The 19,094-nt window shown below is 39.8% G+C and overlaps 1 protein-coding gene across 8 annotated transcripts in view; it reads left to right on the forward strand.

Annotated features, from left to right (window-relative positions):
- The first annotated feature begins 8,939 nt into the window (after nucleotides 1–8,939).
- Nucleotides 8,940–19,094, forward strand: part of LOC126283947 (rab GTPase-binding effector protein 1) — a 188,991-nt gene continuing 178,836 nt past the window's right edge. For 4 of the 8 annotated variants that reach the window (XM_049982401.1, XM_049982422.1, XM_049982412.1 and 1 more), the window contains exon 1: nucleotides 8,998–9,300. In XM_049982401.1, the coding sequence (XP_049838358.1) occupies nucleotides 9,246–9,300 (55 nt within the window). In that variant the 5' untranslated portion in view covers nucleotides 8,998–9,245. Of the gene's footprint in view, nucleotides 9,301–19,094 lie in introns of all 8 variants that reach the window. The other 4 variants (XM_049982393.1, XM_049982375.1, XM_049982384.1 and 1 more) reach the window with 4 other exon arrangements.

The following is a 19,094-nucleotide window of genomic DNA, read 5'->3' on the forward strand; positions in this document are numbered from 1 at the left end:
AAGCAGTACCTGTCTGTCTTTAGAAGCAGTACCTGGCTGTTCGTGCACAAACTCCGCTGGTCATGGGCCTTCTCACGTTGGGTAGAAACGTCACACATGTGCCGTCTTTCCTTTTACAACTGCTGCAGCTTCCGGATATTGTGGATTAACATGTCAAAGTTTCTAAAATGTTCACTTAACCTATAATACGTGTTTTTCTGATTTGAACAACCATAAATAATACAAATTATTATACTTAATTGTTATACACCCTACATTCCTCCCCCATCTGGAATAATACATCCTAGAATTTTCTCTTATGTTCATCTACAAATGACTAACAAACAAGAAACAAAAACTCTCGGGTAACCTTGGTCCGTTAGGAAAATTGTATAATACATTCTTTCTGTAACAGCTTGAAATACATTAGCATTAAGAAAATTTCTGAAAGTAATGTTACAAATATGGTAGTTGACGATCAGTAACAACACAATGAAGCAGTAAGCAACAGTTATCTCTACATTCATTTTAGCAGTACACATATATGGTCAGGGTTTTTGCAGCCATTCAACTGGAATTTGAAGTAGTGTTATGTTATTGTTTATTTTGGGTTATCATCTGATACACAGGAAAGCAGCACGTAATTATGAGCAAGAAGGTTCTAGAAATATCTGTGTCCAACATGGTAATTCGTGTTTTACGTTGCTCTTTCAACTGTACAATATGCTGCATCATCTTGCCTTGCGCAGCGATAACGACTGTGGGATGGCGGAGGCAAGGGAATTGTTTAGGTAAGACAAATTTTGATGAGCCAATAGTTGCATAGGGTGTTTCTCGTCCAACACTGCTTCTATATCGTGTTTGTTTCCTTTTAAGTGTGATATCTTCTGACGCAATGAAGTTTTGTAGGCAGCTGGTTTGCCGCTATTGTCAACGTCTGACCAATCAAAATCATCTTCCTCTAGCTATTAACATTCCCATTCCTAACTCCTTGTCTTCTTTACCAAAATTATCTATATGCACCGGTATCTTTTGTACTCCAGCAATTGTTGTGGCATGAACTATACTCCTGTGCACAAAACATTGCGCTGTGTCTCATTCATCATTTTCCTCTAATGGTACCACTATGCATCATGTGTTTGTGGGTGAAGCAGCATTAATGTCCACCCAAAGTAGCTTTCCTGTACCGAATGGTATTTTATCCCACAAATATATCTGCAAGGCAGTTTAGCTGATTGTTCTTTACTGGGAGAGGGATTTTGGACCAGAGCATCCTTCGCAGCTGTGTGACCTAATGAAAACAATGTTCCGCTTAGCTCCACTGTTTGCTGCCCAAGGTTGATTATGGCGTGATGTTTAGTCAGGAGATCTAACCCTAGGATAATATCATACTCATTGCTTACCCTTGATATGACTTCCACAACCTCCTGGAATCTTACATCCTCAATGTGAAAGGTCAGTGATGTACAGCCTGCTGAATGTATGTTACCTCCGCCTACATCACTTAACTTATATTCTGGAGCGTCATATGTCCTGACCTCATTGCACTTTTTACTTATGACTGACACATGAGCCCCATTGTCGACAGATAGTTTACATGTTTTCCCATTAATTCTGTCTGGTAATCAGCACGTCACCTTTGCATGTGATCTAATAGCGTGGAACTTTCATGGGAATGGTTGGCGGCGATTCCGAAGTCCCCGTTGCTATTTAACGAATCCTTGTTTGCAAATTTCCCTGCACTGCCCAGACCTTGACAATTTGTACACTGTGGTTGCCCAAAGCTTTTCCCGATGTGTCATTGCCGATCGCATCTGAAGCAATGACCCCTGTGAAAAATACATTTTTCCTTTCCTTGCACCTTGTTGTGGCGTCTGTTTCCTCTAATGCTATAGCAATGCTGACTAATTAAATTCTTCGAAAATTCTGTCCTATTACGTTGCGATGTTTCGAGTGATAATCATCGCAAAAAAGCATCTAAGAACCTATTATTCGCTTCTATTAGAATATAGTTATTGACTTCATTAATGGCTGACAAATGTTAAGTGTTACTATTAACTTTTCGTTTTCTATCCACAAAGCTTTCTATTGTTTCGTTGTGTCTTTGGGACATGATGTTGAACTGCAACTGTTCTGTTTTTTAAATGTTTTGAACGAACCTTGTTTCAATTCTTCAAAAGTTAACGCATTTCGTAACCCCTGATCATATAGTATGTGCACCTCAGCTTCCCCAGTCAACCGTTATTTTGTCATTTGCAACATATGTTCATCTGACCAGGAACCAAGTTTAACGGCTGCCAACAACTCACCAAATAATGGATCTGTACCCTCGCTTCCCTTGCTAGAGAAGGGAGTCACAAGGGTGGCTGCTGATGAATCTAGTATGAGAGGGCTTGCACTAGATGTCGACCTATAATCGGATAATCGATTCAACAATCCATTATTGTCAGACCTCAACTGGGCTACCTAATTAAGTATAGCCTCCTGGTTGGAAACTCCTCGTGTCTTACTGTTTGTCATTGTAATGCTTAACAAAAGAATGGTTATTCCCACATATACAGGGTGATTCAGAAATGCATGTAAATATTTTAAATGTGTATTTTTGAGGTAAATATAAGACAAAAATGTTCTATAAATGTTTTTCCATAAACGTTTAATTCCAGAGTTATCGTTAAAATACGAAAGTCATGTCCGTATCAAAACGACGTCAGTGCAAGCAGCAGGATGCCATATTCTGGTACGTAATGCACATACGTATCTCCCAACAGTTGATTCGAAACTGCATGAATAGTGTTTGTTTGTGTTTGCAATTGCTGTTTACTCCTACTGTACAGAAGATGGCGCTGATGTTGTTGGTAACGGAAACGTACTTCCTGTCGTTCATTCATCGTCGGAAGGCTACAGGTTTCGTGCACATGATGTACTCAAACAGTGAGTATGCTGATATGCACCTTGTGTATGGTGCAGCAGATGGAAACGCACTTGCAGCAAGACGAAGGTACAGTGAGCCGTTTCCAAGACGACGGTTACCAACTCATCAGACGTTTGTATCTGTGGACAGACGTATGCGGGAGTATGGCATTCGTCCTGGGCCACATTCAGGTCGACCACTTGACCATGCAGTGAACGTCGAGGAAAATGTTTTGGACCTGGTAGACCAAGATCCAGCCATCAGTACGAGACAAATTAGTGCAGCTGTACGACTTCCACAATCTACTGTATGGCGGCTGCTTCGGAGACAACAGTTGCATCCATTTCACCTGCACAAAGTGCACGAATTGACACCTGCAGACTATCCTCGCAGTCAGCAATTCTGCCAGTGGTTACAAGAGCGTCATTTGAATGATCCAATGTTCATTCCGCGGATATTATTCACAGATGAGGCCATGTTTACTCGTGCGGGTGTAATCAATTCGCATAATCTGCACCAGTGGGCTGTCGAGAATCCTGGCGCGAGAATTGTGCGTGGATATCAACATCAATTCTCCATAAACATTTGGTGTGGTATTGTGGGGAATGACTTACTCGGACCTCATGTTCTACCTCCAAGGCTGACTGGGCACGCTTACCGCGATTTTTTGGACGGGGAATTGCCTGGATTGTTACAGGATGTCCCTCTTGCAACACGAGCCACCTTGTGGTTTATGAACGATGGTGCTCCTGCCCATTACAGCCGCAACGTAAGGGCGTACCTCAATGATGCGTATCCACATCGATGGATAGGTCGCGGAGGACCAATTGCTTGGCCAGCCAGATCACCTGACCTGAACCCTTTAGACTTTTATTTATGGGGCCGACTAAAGACATTGGTGTATTCTTCTGCAGTACCGAACAGAGAAGTGCTACAACAAAGAATTGAAGGTGGTTGTGAAATTATTCGTGGAGAGTTGAACGGACTGTGTAATGTGCAGAGATCATTGCGGCGACGAGCACGGGTCTGTCTGCAAGTTCAGGGACAGCATTTTGAACATGCATTGCATTAAGATTTGTGCAAATACAGTACAGTACAGTCTGTAAATTCTTCACGTATTTTCCTAAGTTATTTTGCATTGATTTAGTTCAATCAACAGGAACTAAAGTAATACAGTATTCGCGAGGAATTGTTTCAGTTTGTTACGTCACGTTTATTTACCAGTTTGCGTTTTTAGTCCAAATGCACTGTAATTAAACTGTGAACTCTGGGAAGTAAATACTTTACGTTGTATTGAATGTATTATCATGTTTTGTTCATAACTCTGTAATAAGCCAAGTATAGCAAAAATTGTATAGAACATTTTTGTCTTATATTTACCTCACAAATACACCCTTAAAATATTTACATGCATTTTTGAATCACCCTATATACTTCCTATGACCCCAAGAACATAGAATCAGCTATATCACAATTAACATTAGACATTTGATTACAATTCTGATCAAAATAACAACATCTAACACCATCCAAAAAGAAATTATCTGCTGTCAGATTTCTTCGAAAGGAGGAGAGCTTTAAGTTGTTTGTTTGTTACACCATAAAAGTGCTACAAAAACAGAAAATAAATCTGGAACCAATATGCACTCACCAATGAACTGAAATACTGTCCACTAGCTGCAGGTAGTCGTCCACTGTCTGTAGGTTGTTTTCGGCCCATAGCTGGTGATGGAGTCATCAATTTCTTGTACCACAAATTCCCTACGATATACACCTCAAAATAGAGCCAAGGTTATCTGACACCAAATGTAGCAGGTTGGGGTTTAGTGACACTAGATATTGAGGTCAGTAACAAAGGGGAGCAAAGGTCATTATTTTGTCAGGGATGGGGAAGGCAAAGCGACACTTTGTGGGCTGTGGAAAGGCTCTTTCCTTGGCTCAGTGGGTGAGGTGTGAGAGATACATTGGTGGTTCCACTAACAGTAACTTCTTGAGATATAAGACCCTTTAAATAAACAGAGTAATACAATGTGTTTTAAGTCACTCATTTCCCCACGGCTGTTGAAGGCGGAGTCGTAGCATACTCGTAACTCACTGTGGAGGTGGCACGGTCTTCTCCTTGTGAATTCGTTCATTGCATTATTAACAAGTGGCTAAGGTGTGATGCAGAGTGCTCCATCCTAGAATCGAACGAGCGACCTTCAAGTTCGGCGTCTTCATCAACCTTTAGATTCACAGGTGACCCATTTGGTGAGATCACTGTCCCTTTTTCCCCACCAGCCACACGAACTTCTTTCTGGTAACATAAGGGATTTCATCTTCTGCATTGGCCTATTGGCGCGGTTACCGACAGTTTCTTCTGTCGAGCATCGTAGTGGCTAAGTCGTTGTAGTGAAGTATGATGTCTGCTGACTAACCATCGGTCCATCCGTCCAGGCGACAATTCTTTGTGTCTTCTTTCTCTCCTCGAAGGACTTCATCAGAGGACCACCTCACGCCCGTTTGTCAGAGGTATTTATTCGGTCTTTTTTCCAATGTCACGAAGTTTCTAGGGCGGCGACTGACTCTTTGGTCATTGATCTATTCTTCTTATGTTGGGCAGAAACGTGACCACTGTCGACACACATGCTGGCTTTCCATTGTTTTACCTCTATGCTGGCGTGGTCGGGCTTTGTCCTGTCGCCCTTTTCCGAATCACAAGATACATCATGAATGTTAGTTCAGTATGATGACAGTTCCTGGAGCATTGACTGATGATTTGCGAACTACGCTGGTCATTGTTATCCTTGGAAGCATTGCCCGTCTGTTCAGTCATTGATCAGTCGAAGTGCTGACTGATGCTGCACAAACTCGCTGGTCATCGGCCTTCTCACATTGGGCAGAAACGCGACACACGTGTTGGCTAACCTTATTCGATTGCTGCAGCTTTCGAATATTGTGGATTAAAGTGTCAAAGTCTCTAAAACGTTCACTTAACCTATAATGAGACATTACGTATTTTTCTGCTTTGAACAACCATAAATAACACATAATTATTATAGGTAACTGTTATGCACCTTACACCATTACCACACCACTTTAATTTCAATGTCTCCACATTTGTAGGCGCACTCATACTACATAAACAAAGCGGTACATCGATACTGCACAGCAAAAATGGACTTGATTAGGACAACTGATACATACTGATACTCATGATGCATTGTAGATTATCGATTGTGTCATTCCCACAGATCACCTGCACAATAAATTGTAATGACGTACAAAAAGTCATTTTACATTCAAATCGAAAATTTATTTCTAAATATAGCTACATGCTAATCATTTAAAAGTTGTTTATTGTTATTGAACGTACAGAGAATAAGTAATTCTTACCCACCACTTTTACACTTTTAGTGCTTTTGTAAAGAACTTGGAAAGATAAGCATCTGGGTTGACTTTCTAAAATGGTACCTGCAATTATCAATCTGTTTTCCTAAACCCTGGTTCACACATGCGACAAAAGTGTCATCACAACCAGTGGCATGCTGCAATTGCATATGTGAACTCCCAGCTTTTTGTGGCGCAACTTAAGAGAGGCGCATTTTGTCACGCCACAAAAAGTTCGGCTTGGTTGTACTTTGTTGCAACACTTTCTATCCGCCACTGCTACCTGGTGTCGGTGTTTCGGAACACATGTTTTCTGTTGCAGCTTCATGCACTAATTGATGCTGGACTCTATACGATTTGAGTGTGTCTTCGTTTTATTTCTGAAAACAGTGGAAACATTAGTTGGCAGATACACTGTCGCAGCTGCTGCAACTACAAAGAAGAGCAATCTATCTTTGATTTTCTGCGTTTTTTATGTGTGTGTGTGTGAGTGTGTGTGTGTGTGTGTGTGTGTGTGTGTGTGTGTGTGTGTGTGTGTGTGTGTGTGTGTGTGTGTGTGTGTGTGTGTGTGCAAACCAATGACATATCCCACAACTTTAAAAGACTTTTGAATGAATAAATAAACTTATGTAGGTACCCAAAAATGCAATTCATATAAACTTCATTATTTATGAGTCCAAGCATTGTATAAATTGTGGATTACATGAAGTAAATAGCTTCTAAACTAAAAATTAGTTATTAGACATGCCTACATCAACGAATACAATAATATTCTAAAATCCTGGAAGAGTGATGTGTCTGCAAATGATAATTATGTGCCGGTTTTTTGGTAGTTTTCCATTGCAGATAGTATTTTCGTGTCCAAGTGTTATTATTTTTATAATCTTGTTCAGCTGTGAGTACAATATTGGAGTAACAGATACAGGCTTTTCTGACCATATGGCTTTAAAAATGATGATACAGAATGAGAACCATAATAAATGCACAGTCACTGAAAAATATGTACAAAGAAGACTTATTAATGCAAAGAACATAAGGATATTTAATAATATGCTAAAAAGGGTGCAATGCGGCATAGAACAAACTGATGACGTAGACAAAAAGTATGATAGTTTTCTCACTGATTACAAATATTGCTACAATGTAGTGTTCCCATTAAAAAGAATTAAAGCCAGTGAGAAGACAAACACATGAGGAACACAAGGGATTAAAAAAACCATCACCTTTAGAAACGTAAGCAAATATGCAAAAATAAATACAACAATAAAACCATACTATAGGAAATATAGAGGGGTCTATAGGAAATTTTTAAAGGCAGCAAAAAGGCTGAACAATGATTGATACATTAACAAGGGAAGCAATAAATCACAATCGATTTGAGAAGTTATAAACAATTGCATAGGAAGAAGTAAAACTCAGACCCATAATTTCAAACTTAAAAGTGATGGTAAAGCGATAGAATATACTAGACAGATCGCCAATATATTCAGTGAACATAGTACTGAGTCTAATAAAGGTTTGTGCAATTCAGACAACAAAAACATAAAAGTACCAACTTGCGAAAAGACAATGTTTCTGTATTTAGTAACAGAATGTGAAGTTAGAAATGCTATTAATAAACTAAAAATAAAATGTCTTGTGGTATTGACAGAATTCCAGACTAGGTAATCAAATATAGTTCTACCAGACTAGATACTCACCTAACTGACATTATTAATACTTCTTTCAAAGACAGGGGTGTTCCCCTCAAAGCTAAAACTCTCCATAATAAAGCCACTTCACAAAAATGATAGTACAGCTGATATAAATAATTATAGACCAGTCTCAGGTTTCTCTAAAGTAACTGAAAGAGTAATGTACGAAAGGCTAGCTGGCTTTCTGAATAAAAATAAAATAGTGACTAATGCTCAAAATGGGTTTAGAAAGAACAGATCCACAGAAAAGGCAGTAATATTTATATTTATTATCCAAGTTTTTCAAACAAATTAAATATAAGAAACTATTTTGTAATTGACTACATCCATAATATCTTTATTGTTAACAGATGACTAAAGTGATTGAATTGAATTGAAATTTGTTAGTGGCCCCCAGTTTATCCTTGTACAAAATCTATTTGCGGATCCAAAATTTGGGTTTCGTCTTCCTTGCATTTAACTCTTTTCACAGCTCTAATGTCATAACCTGCACTATAACATATGATTTCAACTGCTTCGATACTGAAAGCTGTGCAGCTACTGTATGTAGAATTTGTGGCGTCCAGTGTGAACAGTAACTCACGATGCCACTATAGAAAGCCACATGCGGTGGCGTCACGATAGATACTTGTGTGAACACGGCTTTATTGATGACCTACAATCAAATATTTGAGACAGGACACAAAAATGTGGCATGCTACATCACCAAGCACTCTTCCATTCGTTTCTAGGTGTTAGAATGGTACATTTGTTTTGATCCATCTGTCTTTGTGCCTTTCTCCACAGCGCCGACATTTTCGTACCGTTATCGAACGCAAAAAATGTTTGCAAGTTGATAAAAACTTCCATCAACTGTGAAACACTTGCAGCAAGACCCAAGAAAGTTTCCTGCGACTTGTGCATGCTATTTGTGAAAGTTAATGAAACATGAGGAACTGAGGGTGAACTTGTCGGGCATGTTTCTAGGTCAAAGAACTTATAGTACTAGGTTTTGCAAGAGGCATGTGGAAGTTGGACGTTCTAAAATGTGGAGGTATATCTTCATACGAAAATCTCTGTCCCCATCTGACGTCTGATTTGCTGTCGAGACGGAAACAAGCAATAAAGTTTAGTTTGCGTCTGCTGCAGGTGTGGAGGTGCGAAAGAATGTTGTTGTTCATGTGTTATGACGCATTGTTTTCATTGGAAACCTGTGTTTGCTGAGTTGCTTGAGGCATCACAGCCATAGCAAATGACATGAGGTAGCTCTGTTCGAGAGTAAAACTACTGTCTCAATTTACATTGTTGCGAATATGGAGAATACTATCCATTTTGACGACTCGCCGGAACTGAAACCGGAGGGGGAAGGTAAATTGTTTCAGATGATACTATCACACGCTTTTAATATACCTTACGTGATACCTACATAGTTGCAGTCGAACATGGTAATCCGGATACAGGTTTGATAGAGCTCTCTCAACGTTAGTCTACCCTATGCAAGCCTCATCATCTCACCATGACTATCCATTTGCCCCTGCTTACTGCTTTTAATCCTTTACAGTTTTTACCTCCTATTTTCCTCTACCCCATTATCTCACCGTCAATCGAATGTTTTAAGTCATTATTTGCATTTTCATATTTTTGTTACAGATTTGTAGGTAAATTTTTGACATTGTTTGCCGAACTGACATGCATTGTCTTCAAAGGAGGATATAAGATGAACATCAACAAAAGCAAAACGAGGATAATGGAATGTAGTCGGATTAGGCCGGATGACGCTGAGGGAATTAGATTAGGAAATGAGACACTTAAAGTAGTAAAGGAGTTTTGCTATTTGGGGAGCAAATAACTTATGATGGTCAAAGTAGAGAGGATATAAAATGTAGACTGGCATTGGCAAGGAAAGCGTTTCTGAAGAAGAGAAATTTGTTAACATCGAGTATAGATTTAAGTGTCAGGAAGTCATTTCTGAAAGCATTTGTATGGAGTGTAGCCATGTATGGAAGTGAAACAAGGACGATAAATAGTTTGGACAAGAAGAGAATAGAAGCTTTCGAAATGTGGTGCTACACAAGAATGCTGAAGATTAGATGGGTAGATCACATAACTAATGAGGAAGTGTTGTATAGGGTTGGGGAGAAGAGAAGTTTGTGGCACAACTTGACCAGAAGAAGGGATCGCTTGGTAGGACATGTTCTGAGGTATCAAGGGGTCACCAATTTAGTATTGGAGAGCAGCGTGGGTGGTAAAAATCGTAGAAGGAGACCAAGAGATGAATACATTAAGCAGATTCAGAAGGATGTAGGCTGCAGTAGGTACTGGGAGATGAAGCAGCTAGCACACGATAGAATAGCATGGAGAGCTGCATCAAACCAGTCTCAGGACTGAAGACCACAACAACAACAACACCATTGCATCTTCATATTTTTGTCGTAGATTTGTAGGTAAATTTTTGACATTGTTTGCCGAACTGACATGCATATTAGTATAATTTCTCTTGTATTAGTTTGTATTTCACTCTGTTTTAGATTACCAGAGTTGTTGTTGATGTGGTGTTACCACAATCAAAACATTTACAGTACATTTACGAATCTGATATCCGTGCACTGTAGCATTGTTTGTAATTTGACAAATGTACCGTGATTTGTGTGGACAAGGTACCATTGCAATACTACTCTATCAGTTCGCCGTGTGCAGCATTCAAGAAATGCCTAAAATGATCTATTATTTAGAAGGTGTTATTTAAAGATTCATATATTCCGTTACCCCCCATGAACAGTGGACCTTGCCGTTGGTGGGGAGGCTTGCTTGGCTCAGTGATACAGATAGCCATACCGTAGGTGCGACCACAACGGAGCGATATCTGTTGAGAGGCCAGAGAAACGTATGGTTCCTGAAGAGGGGCAGCAGACTTTTTCAGTAGTTGCAGGAGCAACAGTCTCGATGATTGACTGATCTGGCCTTGTAACACTAACCAAAACAGCCTTGCTGTGCTGGTACTGTGAACAGCTGAAAGCAAGGGGAAACTGCAGCCGTAATTTTTCCCGAGGGCATGCAGCTTTACTGTATGGTTAAATGATGATGGCGTCCTCTTGGGTAAAATATTCCGGATGTAAAATAGTCCCCCATTCGGATCTCCGGGTGGGGACTACTCAGGAAGACGTCGTTATCAGGAGAAAGAAAACTGGCGTTCTACGGATCGGAGTATGGAATGTCAGAGCCCTTAATCGGGCAGGTGGGTTAGAAAATTTAAAAAGGAAAATGGATAGGTTAAAGTTAGATATAGTGGGAATTAGTGAAGTTCGGTGGCAGGAGGAACAAGACTTCTGGTCAGGTGCCTACAGGGTTATAAACACAAAATCAAATAGGGGTAATGCAGGAGTAGGTTTAATAATGAATAGGAAAATAGGAATGCGGGTTAGCTACTACAAACAGCATAGTGAAGGCATTATTGTGGCCAAGATGGACACGAAGCCCACACCTACTACAATAGTACAAGTTTATATGCCAACTAGCTCTGCAGATGACGAAGAAACTGATGAAATGTGTGATGAGATAAAAGAAATTATTCAGGTAGTGAAGGGACATGAAAATTTAATAATCATGGGTGATTGGAATTCGAGCGTAGGAAAAGGGAGAGAAAGAAATATAGTAGGTGAAAATGGATTGGGGGTAAAAAATGAAAGAGGAAGCTGTCTGGTAGAATTTTGCACAGAGCATAGCTTAATCATAGCTAATACTTGGTTCAAGAATCATAAAAGAACGTTGTATACATGGAAGAATCCTGGAGATACTAAAAGGTATCAGATAGATTATATAATGGTAAGACAGAGATTTAGGAACAAGTTCTAAATTGTAAGACATTTCCAGGGGCAGATGTGGACCCTGACCACAATCTATTGGTTATGACCTGTAGATTAAAACTGAAGAAACTGCAAAAAGGTGGGAATTTAAGGAGATGGAACCTGGATAAACTGAAAGAACCAGAGGTTGTACAGAGTTTCAGGGAGATCATAATCGAACAATTGTCAGGAATGAGGGAAGGAAATACAGTAGAAGAAGAATGGGTAGCTTTTAGGGATGAAGTAGTGAAGGCAGCAGAGGATCAAGTAGGTAAAAAGACAAGAAATCCTTGGGTAACAGAAGAAATATTGAATTTAATTGATGAAAGAAGAAAATATAAAAATGCAATAAATGAAGCAGGCAAAAAGGAATGCAAACGTCTCAAAAATGAGATCGACAGGAAGTGCAAAATGGCTAAGCAGGGATGGCTAGAGGACAAATGTAAGGATGTAGAGGCACATCTCACTAGGGGTAAGATAGATACTGCCTACGGGAAAATTAAAGCGAGCTTTGGAGAAAACAGAACCACTGGTATGAACATAAAGAGCTCAGATGGAAACCCAGTTCTAAGCAAAGAAGGGAAAGCAGAAAGGTGGAAGGAGTATATAGAGGGTCTATACAAGGGCGATGTACTTGAGGGCAATATTATGGAAATGGAAGAGGGTGAAGATGAAGATGAAATGTTACATATGATACTGCATGAAGAGTTTGACAGAGCACTGAAAGACCTGAGTCGAAACAAGGCCCCGGGAGTAGACAGCATTCCATTGGAACTACTGACGGCCTTGGGAGAGCCAGTTCTGACAAAACTCTACCATCTGGTGAGCAAGATGTATGAAACAGGCGAAATACCGTCATACTTCAAGCAGAATATAATAATTCCAATTCCAAAGAAAGCAGGTGTTAACAGATGTGAAAATTACCGAACTATCAGTTTAATAAGCCATAGCTGCAAAATACTAACACGAATTCTCTACAGACGTATGGAAAAACTAGTAGAAGCCGACCTCGGGGAAGATCAGTTTGGATTCCGTAGAAATACTGGAACACGTGACACTGCCTTACTAAAATCCTGTAGCTGTTTACATCAGTTGATCTTTTCACCGACACTTCCATAAGTCTTTTGTTCGTATAGCTTTTTCTAATGAAAAAAGTGCCTTAGGATCCATTGTAATATTACTGTAGCTGTTTAGTGTTTTAATTGCTGAAAGAACTAAGACACTGAATTATACTTTAGTTCATGTGAAACAGTAATTACTACTGATCTGCTCTCACCTGGTGTGAAGGTATAGGATTCGTAATGAGTAATAATGTTAATGCAGTTGCAGTTTGGTATCTAGGTCAAAGTATCTTGAAAGCTGGTAGAAATCTGACTGACTGCAATATTAATATCAGTAATAATATTGTCTCCACATAAAAATTTTCAGCTATGCCTAATGCTAAAAGTAAAACACTTGACATGGAAAGATAATTATCACCTAGATCTGCATTTGTCTGTACAAGACTTTGTGAAACAGACAACAGTGTTAAAAGATTATCATGTTTAGTCATTTGTTTGCCAGATGCAAAAATTCTTAGACACCCTCCCAGTAGATGGGTTGAACCCGCTGCAACAATTTTTCAGTTTTGATGTGTGATATGTGATGTCACACATGTGGTGTATGTTTGGAAACAGAGATAGAACAGAATAGTGACAATGTTCATTTTCATTGTATATAATTTTTTTGGAAAACAGTTTGTAGTGACATTGATCTGTATATAGTTGTAGCTAAGTTAAGATAGAAAGTGATGGTTGGCAGTGAATTAGTGAAACCAACAAATGTGATGATGTGGGAATAACTGTGAGCCTTGTTATGGTGTGGAACTTTACATGTATTGGAATTTTATGAGATGGATTGTGTCAGCAGCTCTGAGCAGTGATATTATCAGTAGTAGTAGTAGTAGTAGTAGTAGTAGTAGTAGTCTCATGCCCATATTACATTTTAATACATGTTGTAAATGCACAAACCTAAGTTTTAAATATATGTACAAAAAAGTCCAACTTTCTTTAAATCCAAAAATTAGCAGATTGAATAACTTCCTCAGTTACTATAACTCCTAAACAGATTAGCCATTGCAAAGAATTTGTGCTGTTGTGAGCAAAGAAGCAGCCATGTTACCTATGTCTGATGTCAACAACCACCACCCAATCTCTCTTCTGAGTGCCTTATCCAAAATTCTTGAAAACTAATGTATTGTACAGTAGCTTCATGCCTTTGTAAAAATAAACAAAATGTCATTTTGATATCCAGAAAGATTTTTCAACAAAGAATGATATATATTCTTCCACTAATGAAATATTAAATGCTCTGAGTAACTGGAAGTCACCCATTGGGATTTATTGTGATCTCTCAAAGGCTTTTGATTGTGGAAATCATGGAATACTTCTAGATAAGCTCAAGTACTATGGTATGAATGGGACAGTGCTCAAATGGTTTAAATCATACTTAATTGGAAGAGTGCAGAAAGTTGAAATAAACAGTTCACATAATATGCAAAAAACTGGTGATTTCTCAAACTGGGAGCAATCAAGAACGGAGTGCCGCAAGGTTCGGTCTTGGGTCCTGTGCTGTTCTTAATATATATTAATGACGTGCCATTCTATATTCACGAAGATGCAAATCTGGTACTTTTTGCCGATGATTCAAGTATAGCTATCACCCCCAACAGACCAGAATTAACTGATGAAATTGTAAATGGTGTTTTTCAGAAAATCCTTAAGCAGTTCTGTGCAAATGGGCTCTCATTAAACTTTGACAAAACACAGTATATACAGTTCCACACAGTAAATGGAATGACACCATTAATAAATATAGACTTCGATTAGAAACCGGTAGCTAAGGTAGAATATTCAAAATTTCTAGGTGTATGCATTGACGAGGGGTTGAACTGGAAAAAAATACCCTGAAGATCTGCTCAAACATTTTAGTTCAGCTACTTATGCTATTAGGGTCATTGAAAATTTTGGCGATAGACGTCTCGGTAAATTAGCTTACCACGCCTATTTTCATTCTCTGTTTTCTTATGGCATTATCTTCTGGGGTAACTCATCATTGAGTAAGAGTGTTCATTCCACAAAAGCGTGTAATCAGAATAATTGATAGAGCCCATCCAAAATCATCCTGCAGACACTTATTTAAAGAGCTAGGGATCTTCAATGTAGCCTCACAATATACATATTCAGTTATGAAATTCGTTATTAACAATCCGAACAAATTCAAAAGTAATAGCAGTGTACATGGCTACAACACTAGGAGAAAGGATGATCTGCACTACTCAAGGTTGAATCTAACTTTGGCTCAGAAAGGTGTAAATTACGCTGCCACAAAAGTGTTTGGTCACTTACCTAATAGCATAAAAAGTCTGACAGATAGCCATATAGCATTTAAAAGGAAATTAAAAGAATTTCTGAATGGCAACTCCTTCTACTCATTAGATGAATTTTTGGATATAGTAAGTGGGTAATTTCCCCACCCCCCACAAAAAGTATATTAAGTGTCATGTAATATTTTGTGTAATGTAATATCGTGTATAGACACCTCTCATTAACCTGACATGTTCGACATTTCGAAGTGTCGTATTCATGATCTATGGAACACGTACTAATCTAATCTAATGTAATCTTTCTGTAAAGTACAGGGATTTTCAAAAAGATTCATCAGATCTCACAGGACTATGTCTTCTACATCAATGGAGATGGAAACTTGGGTTAAATTTTTACTTGTGCATAGGACTTAGTGTGTTTATTTAGAGAGAACCATATGATTTCTCAAGGGTATCTCTGACATACATTATGCAGTCTTTGGGTACTTTTTACAATCATGCTTTGGATCAGAGTTTTCATTTACTTTTTTGAGCAGTGCTATGCGGTCTCACAATTCTGAGGCAGAGTCCTTGATGAAATCCCACAAAGAGAATCACATACCATGAGACAGGTCATATTGGAAGACAGTAGTGGGATGTGAGATTTGTACGCCCCTTTTGGCAGATCCATCTTTGTGAGAAGATAATAGTTAGGAAATGCTGTTACATGCAGTTGCCAGTGTGGTGGTTCTCCATCTTGGAATTTCACAACTGTATAATGAATGTGCAAGTGAGCAAGGTGCACCTGGTAGGTCGTACAGGTAACCATCGGACTTGTCACCTTGTTATTGACGTAAACTTTTTGTTTCATTCTTGTAGAAGATTGTTTTGTGAAATTGGGTGACTCTTTCTGATACAACTGTTACTTTTTTCTCACTGCTCTCTATTCAACTTGCAGCAGAATATTCAACACCTAAATTTGTTGAGTACCTTCCGAAATGTGGCCAGGTGCACGTTCATCTGTGACATCTTTGGAGTGACCTAAAAGTATTACTTTTGCTAATATTGCATTTGGTTAGTTTGAATTGGGAGTCCCCACTAAAAATTGTGGTTTTTGGTAACTGACAGATCTGGTCTAGTTTAGGTTGGAAGGTCACAATTTCATTGTGAGTTGCTGAAGCCAAAGAATTTAAATTGAAATAAAGTTTGTGGTAACAGATTGATTTCTAAAACTGTGAAGGAACGGGGAGGAAAAAAACTGTGTTACATAATAGGGTAATCTTGATTAGTTTTATGAATGCTGTGTATGCAGCTTATTAACTGTGCGTAAGATGTGAATAGTTCACTAGACTAATTCTTCATCATCGAATTCTAGGAGAAGATGAAGTAAGCAACATTATCTGTAGAAAGGTCATTCTTCATCTGGTCAGATGGGGAATTAATCATTTTGCATAATACTTACTTGAATATAGCCACCTACTGACTATTTACAGTGCATACATATGACACTAAACATTTTCTTTAAATATTTTATTTATTTTCAGAGATATGTAATTATTTTCAGGTATGTAATCTGCTACATAAAGATTTTTGCATTTGATGTAGCTCTGACTCAGGAGCCTTTACTGCACACCAGCTCCAAGGCACTATTCGAAATGTCTCTGCTTGGACCATTTACTGTGGTTTCCAATTCTCTATTGTGAAAAAGTGAGTTGCACATTTCTTTTGTCCTACCACAGTATGTCCTGACCCAGAACTCTACTGTGGTACCCAGTGCAGGATTTTTTATTATTTTTTACTTCTCTTTGATAAAAAGCTAGCGTGGCTACCCCATATCAATCAGCAAAAAGCTAGCTGCAGGCAGAAGCTTGAAGCATTAGATTAGATAAGATAAGATAAGATTTACTTTCATTCCAATTGATCCGTGGTCAGGGGGTCCTCCAGGGTGTACGACATCTCAGAAAAAATATGACAAATATTTGCAACTCAAAACAAATAAGGGAATGTACCATTCCACAGGTCCCAAGTGGAATGATCGTCATTTTTTTTTAATGAACGCTATATGAAAGAATCATTTTACAAACACTAATGCACTGAATTTAAAATAAAAAATATTAAAAAAGTTTTTTTTTATTTATAAGGTAATAAAAATGTAATGGAACTACCATAATACTTACTTACAATAATGAACACATTACTGCACTGGAATTGTGCAGAAGTTACACTACTGGGCATTAAAATTGCTACACCAAGAAGAGATGCAGATGATAAACGGGTATTCATTGGACAAATTTGATATACTAGAACTGACAGGTGATTACATTTTCATGCAATTTGGGTGCATAGATCCTGAGAAATCAGTACCCAGAACAACCACCTCTGGCCATAATAACAGCCTTGATAAGCCTGGGCATTGAGTCAAACAGAGCTTGGATGGCATGTACAGGTATAGCTGCCATGCAGCTTCAACACGATACCACAGTTCATCAAGAGTGGTGACTGGCATATTGTGACGAGCCAGTTGCTCGGCCATCATTGACCAGATGTTTTCAGTTGGTGAGAGATCTGGAGAATGTGCTGGCCACGGCAGCATTTTCTGTATCCAGAAAGGCCCGTACAGGACGTGCAACATGCGGTTGTACATTATCCTGCTGAAATGTAGGGTTTCACAAGGATCAAATGAAGGGTAGAGCCACAGGTCGTAACACATCTGAAATTCATCGTCCACTGTTCAAAGTGCTGTCAATGCGAACAAGAGGTGACAGATCCCCCTGCGGGTTCGGGGGTTAGAATGGGCCCGCGGTATTCCTGTCTGTCGTAAGAGGCGACTACAAGGAGTCTCAAACTTTTCGGCCTTGTATGATGGTCCCCTGTTGGATTTGACCTCCATCTCTCAAAATTTTTCGAAGAGTGAGCCGTTTGGGGAAGGGCGCCTTACTTGGTGCATTGTGTCCATCTTGCGATCAGACCTTTCGCCAGCTTATACACCGTTGAACTGCAGTCCTGACTCTTTTTCTGCGTGCATATAACACATTGCGCTGTGCAGTGCCTCTTTCTGCACTGACGGCGACCATGGATCACATGTTACCCAACATCCAGCACGGTAGCCAGTCCGTTGTGGTGGGGCCGCCATGTACCCTGTTGGTTGTAGCCCCCTGACAACACAGGGATCGCTCTACTGATGCCTGCGCCGTTAACTCCCCACGTATGCTAAGGAGTAGATGCCTATCCTCCTGGGGTATCGGGACTCCCGGCAATGGCCATCCTGCCAGGTGGCTCTTCCTGTGGCTGGGTGGCGCCCGTGGGGAGGGCCCTTGGTCGGAGTAGGTGGCATCAGGGCGGATGACCCGCAATGAAGTGTGGTACATCGTCTCTCGCTGGTGGCCAGCCGCCAGCAGTCTCTAAGCGTTCTCGGGCTTAGTTTAACACTCAGAAGTACGATCCGAAAACGTTCCCCTCCCTGGCCACACCGTGGGAGGAACGTAAGTCTCAGGATGGTAGTAGCAGTTATTCGCCCCACTTCTTAGTTTGTACGAGGGTTGATGGGGAGTCTTTTCTCTCCACAAAGCCTCAGTTCTTCGTCGAGCATTTAGAGGACAAGTTTGGGGAGGTGGAGGGCTTGTCAAAAATGCACTCTGGGTCAGTCCTGATACAAACGGCATCCTCTGCCCTGTCACGACGGTTACTCGCTTGTGACAAGTTGGAGGATGCTGCCATTCGATCACACCCCATAAGAGTTTTAAATATGGTCCAGGGAGTTATTTACCATAGGGATCTTCTTTTGCAGTCTGATGAAGAGCTGCGCGCCAATTTAGAGCGCTGAGGTGTAAATTTCGTCCGGCGCATTCATCGGGGTCCGAAGGAAAATCAGATTGCTACCGGTGCCTTCATCTTGGCCTTCGAAGGGGATACATTACCGGAAAAAGTCAAGGTGATGGTCTACCGATGTGACGTTAAGCCCTATATCCCTCCCCCGA

Source organism: Schistocerca gregaria, chromosome 1, assembly GCF_023897955.1.
Source record: "Schistocerca gregaria isolate iqSchGreg1 chromosome 1, iqSchGreg1.2, whole genome shotgun sequence".
NCBI classification, from domain to species: Eukaryota; Metazoa; Arthropoda; class Insecta; order Orthoptera; family Acrididae; genus Schistocerca; species Schistocerca gregaria.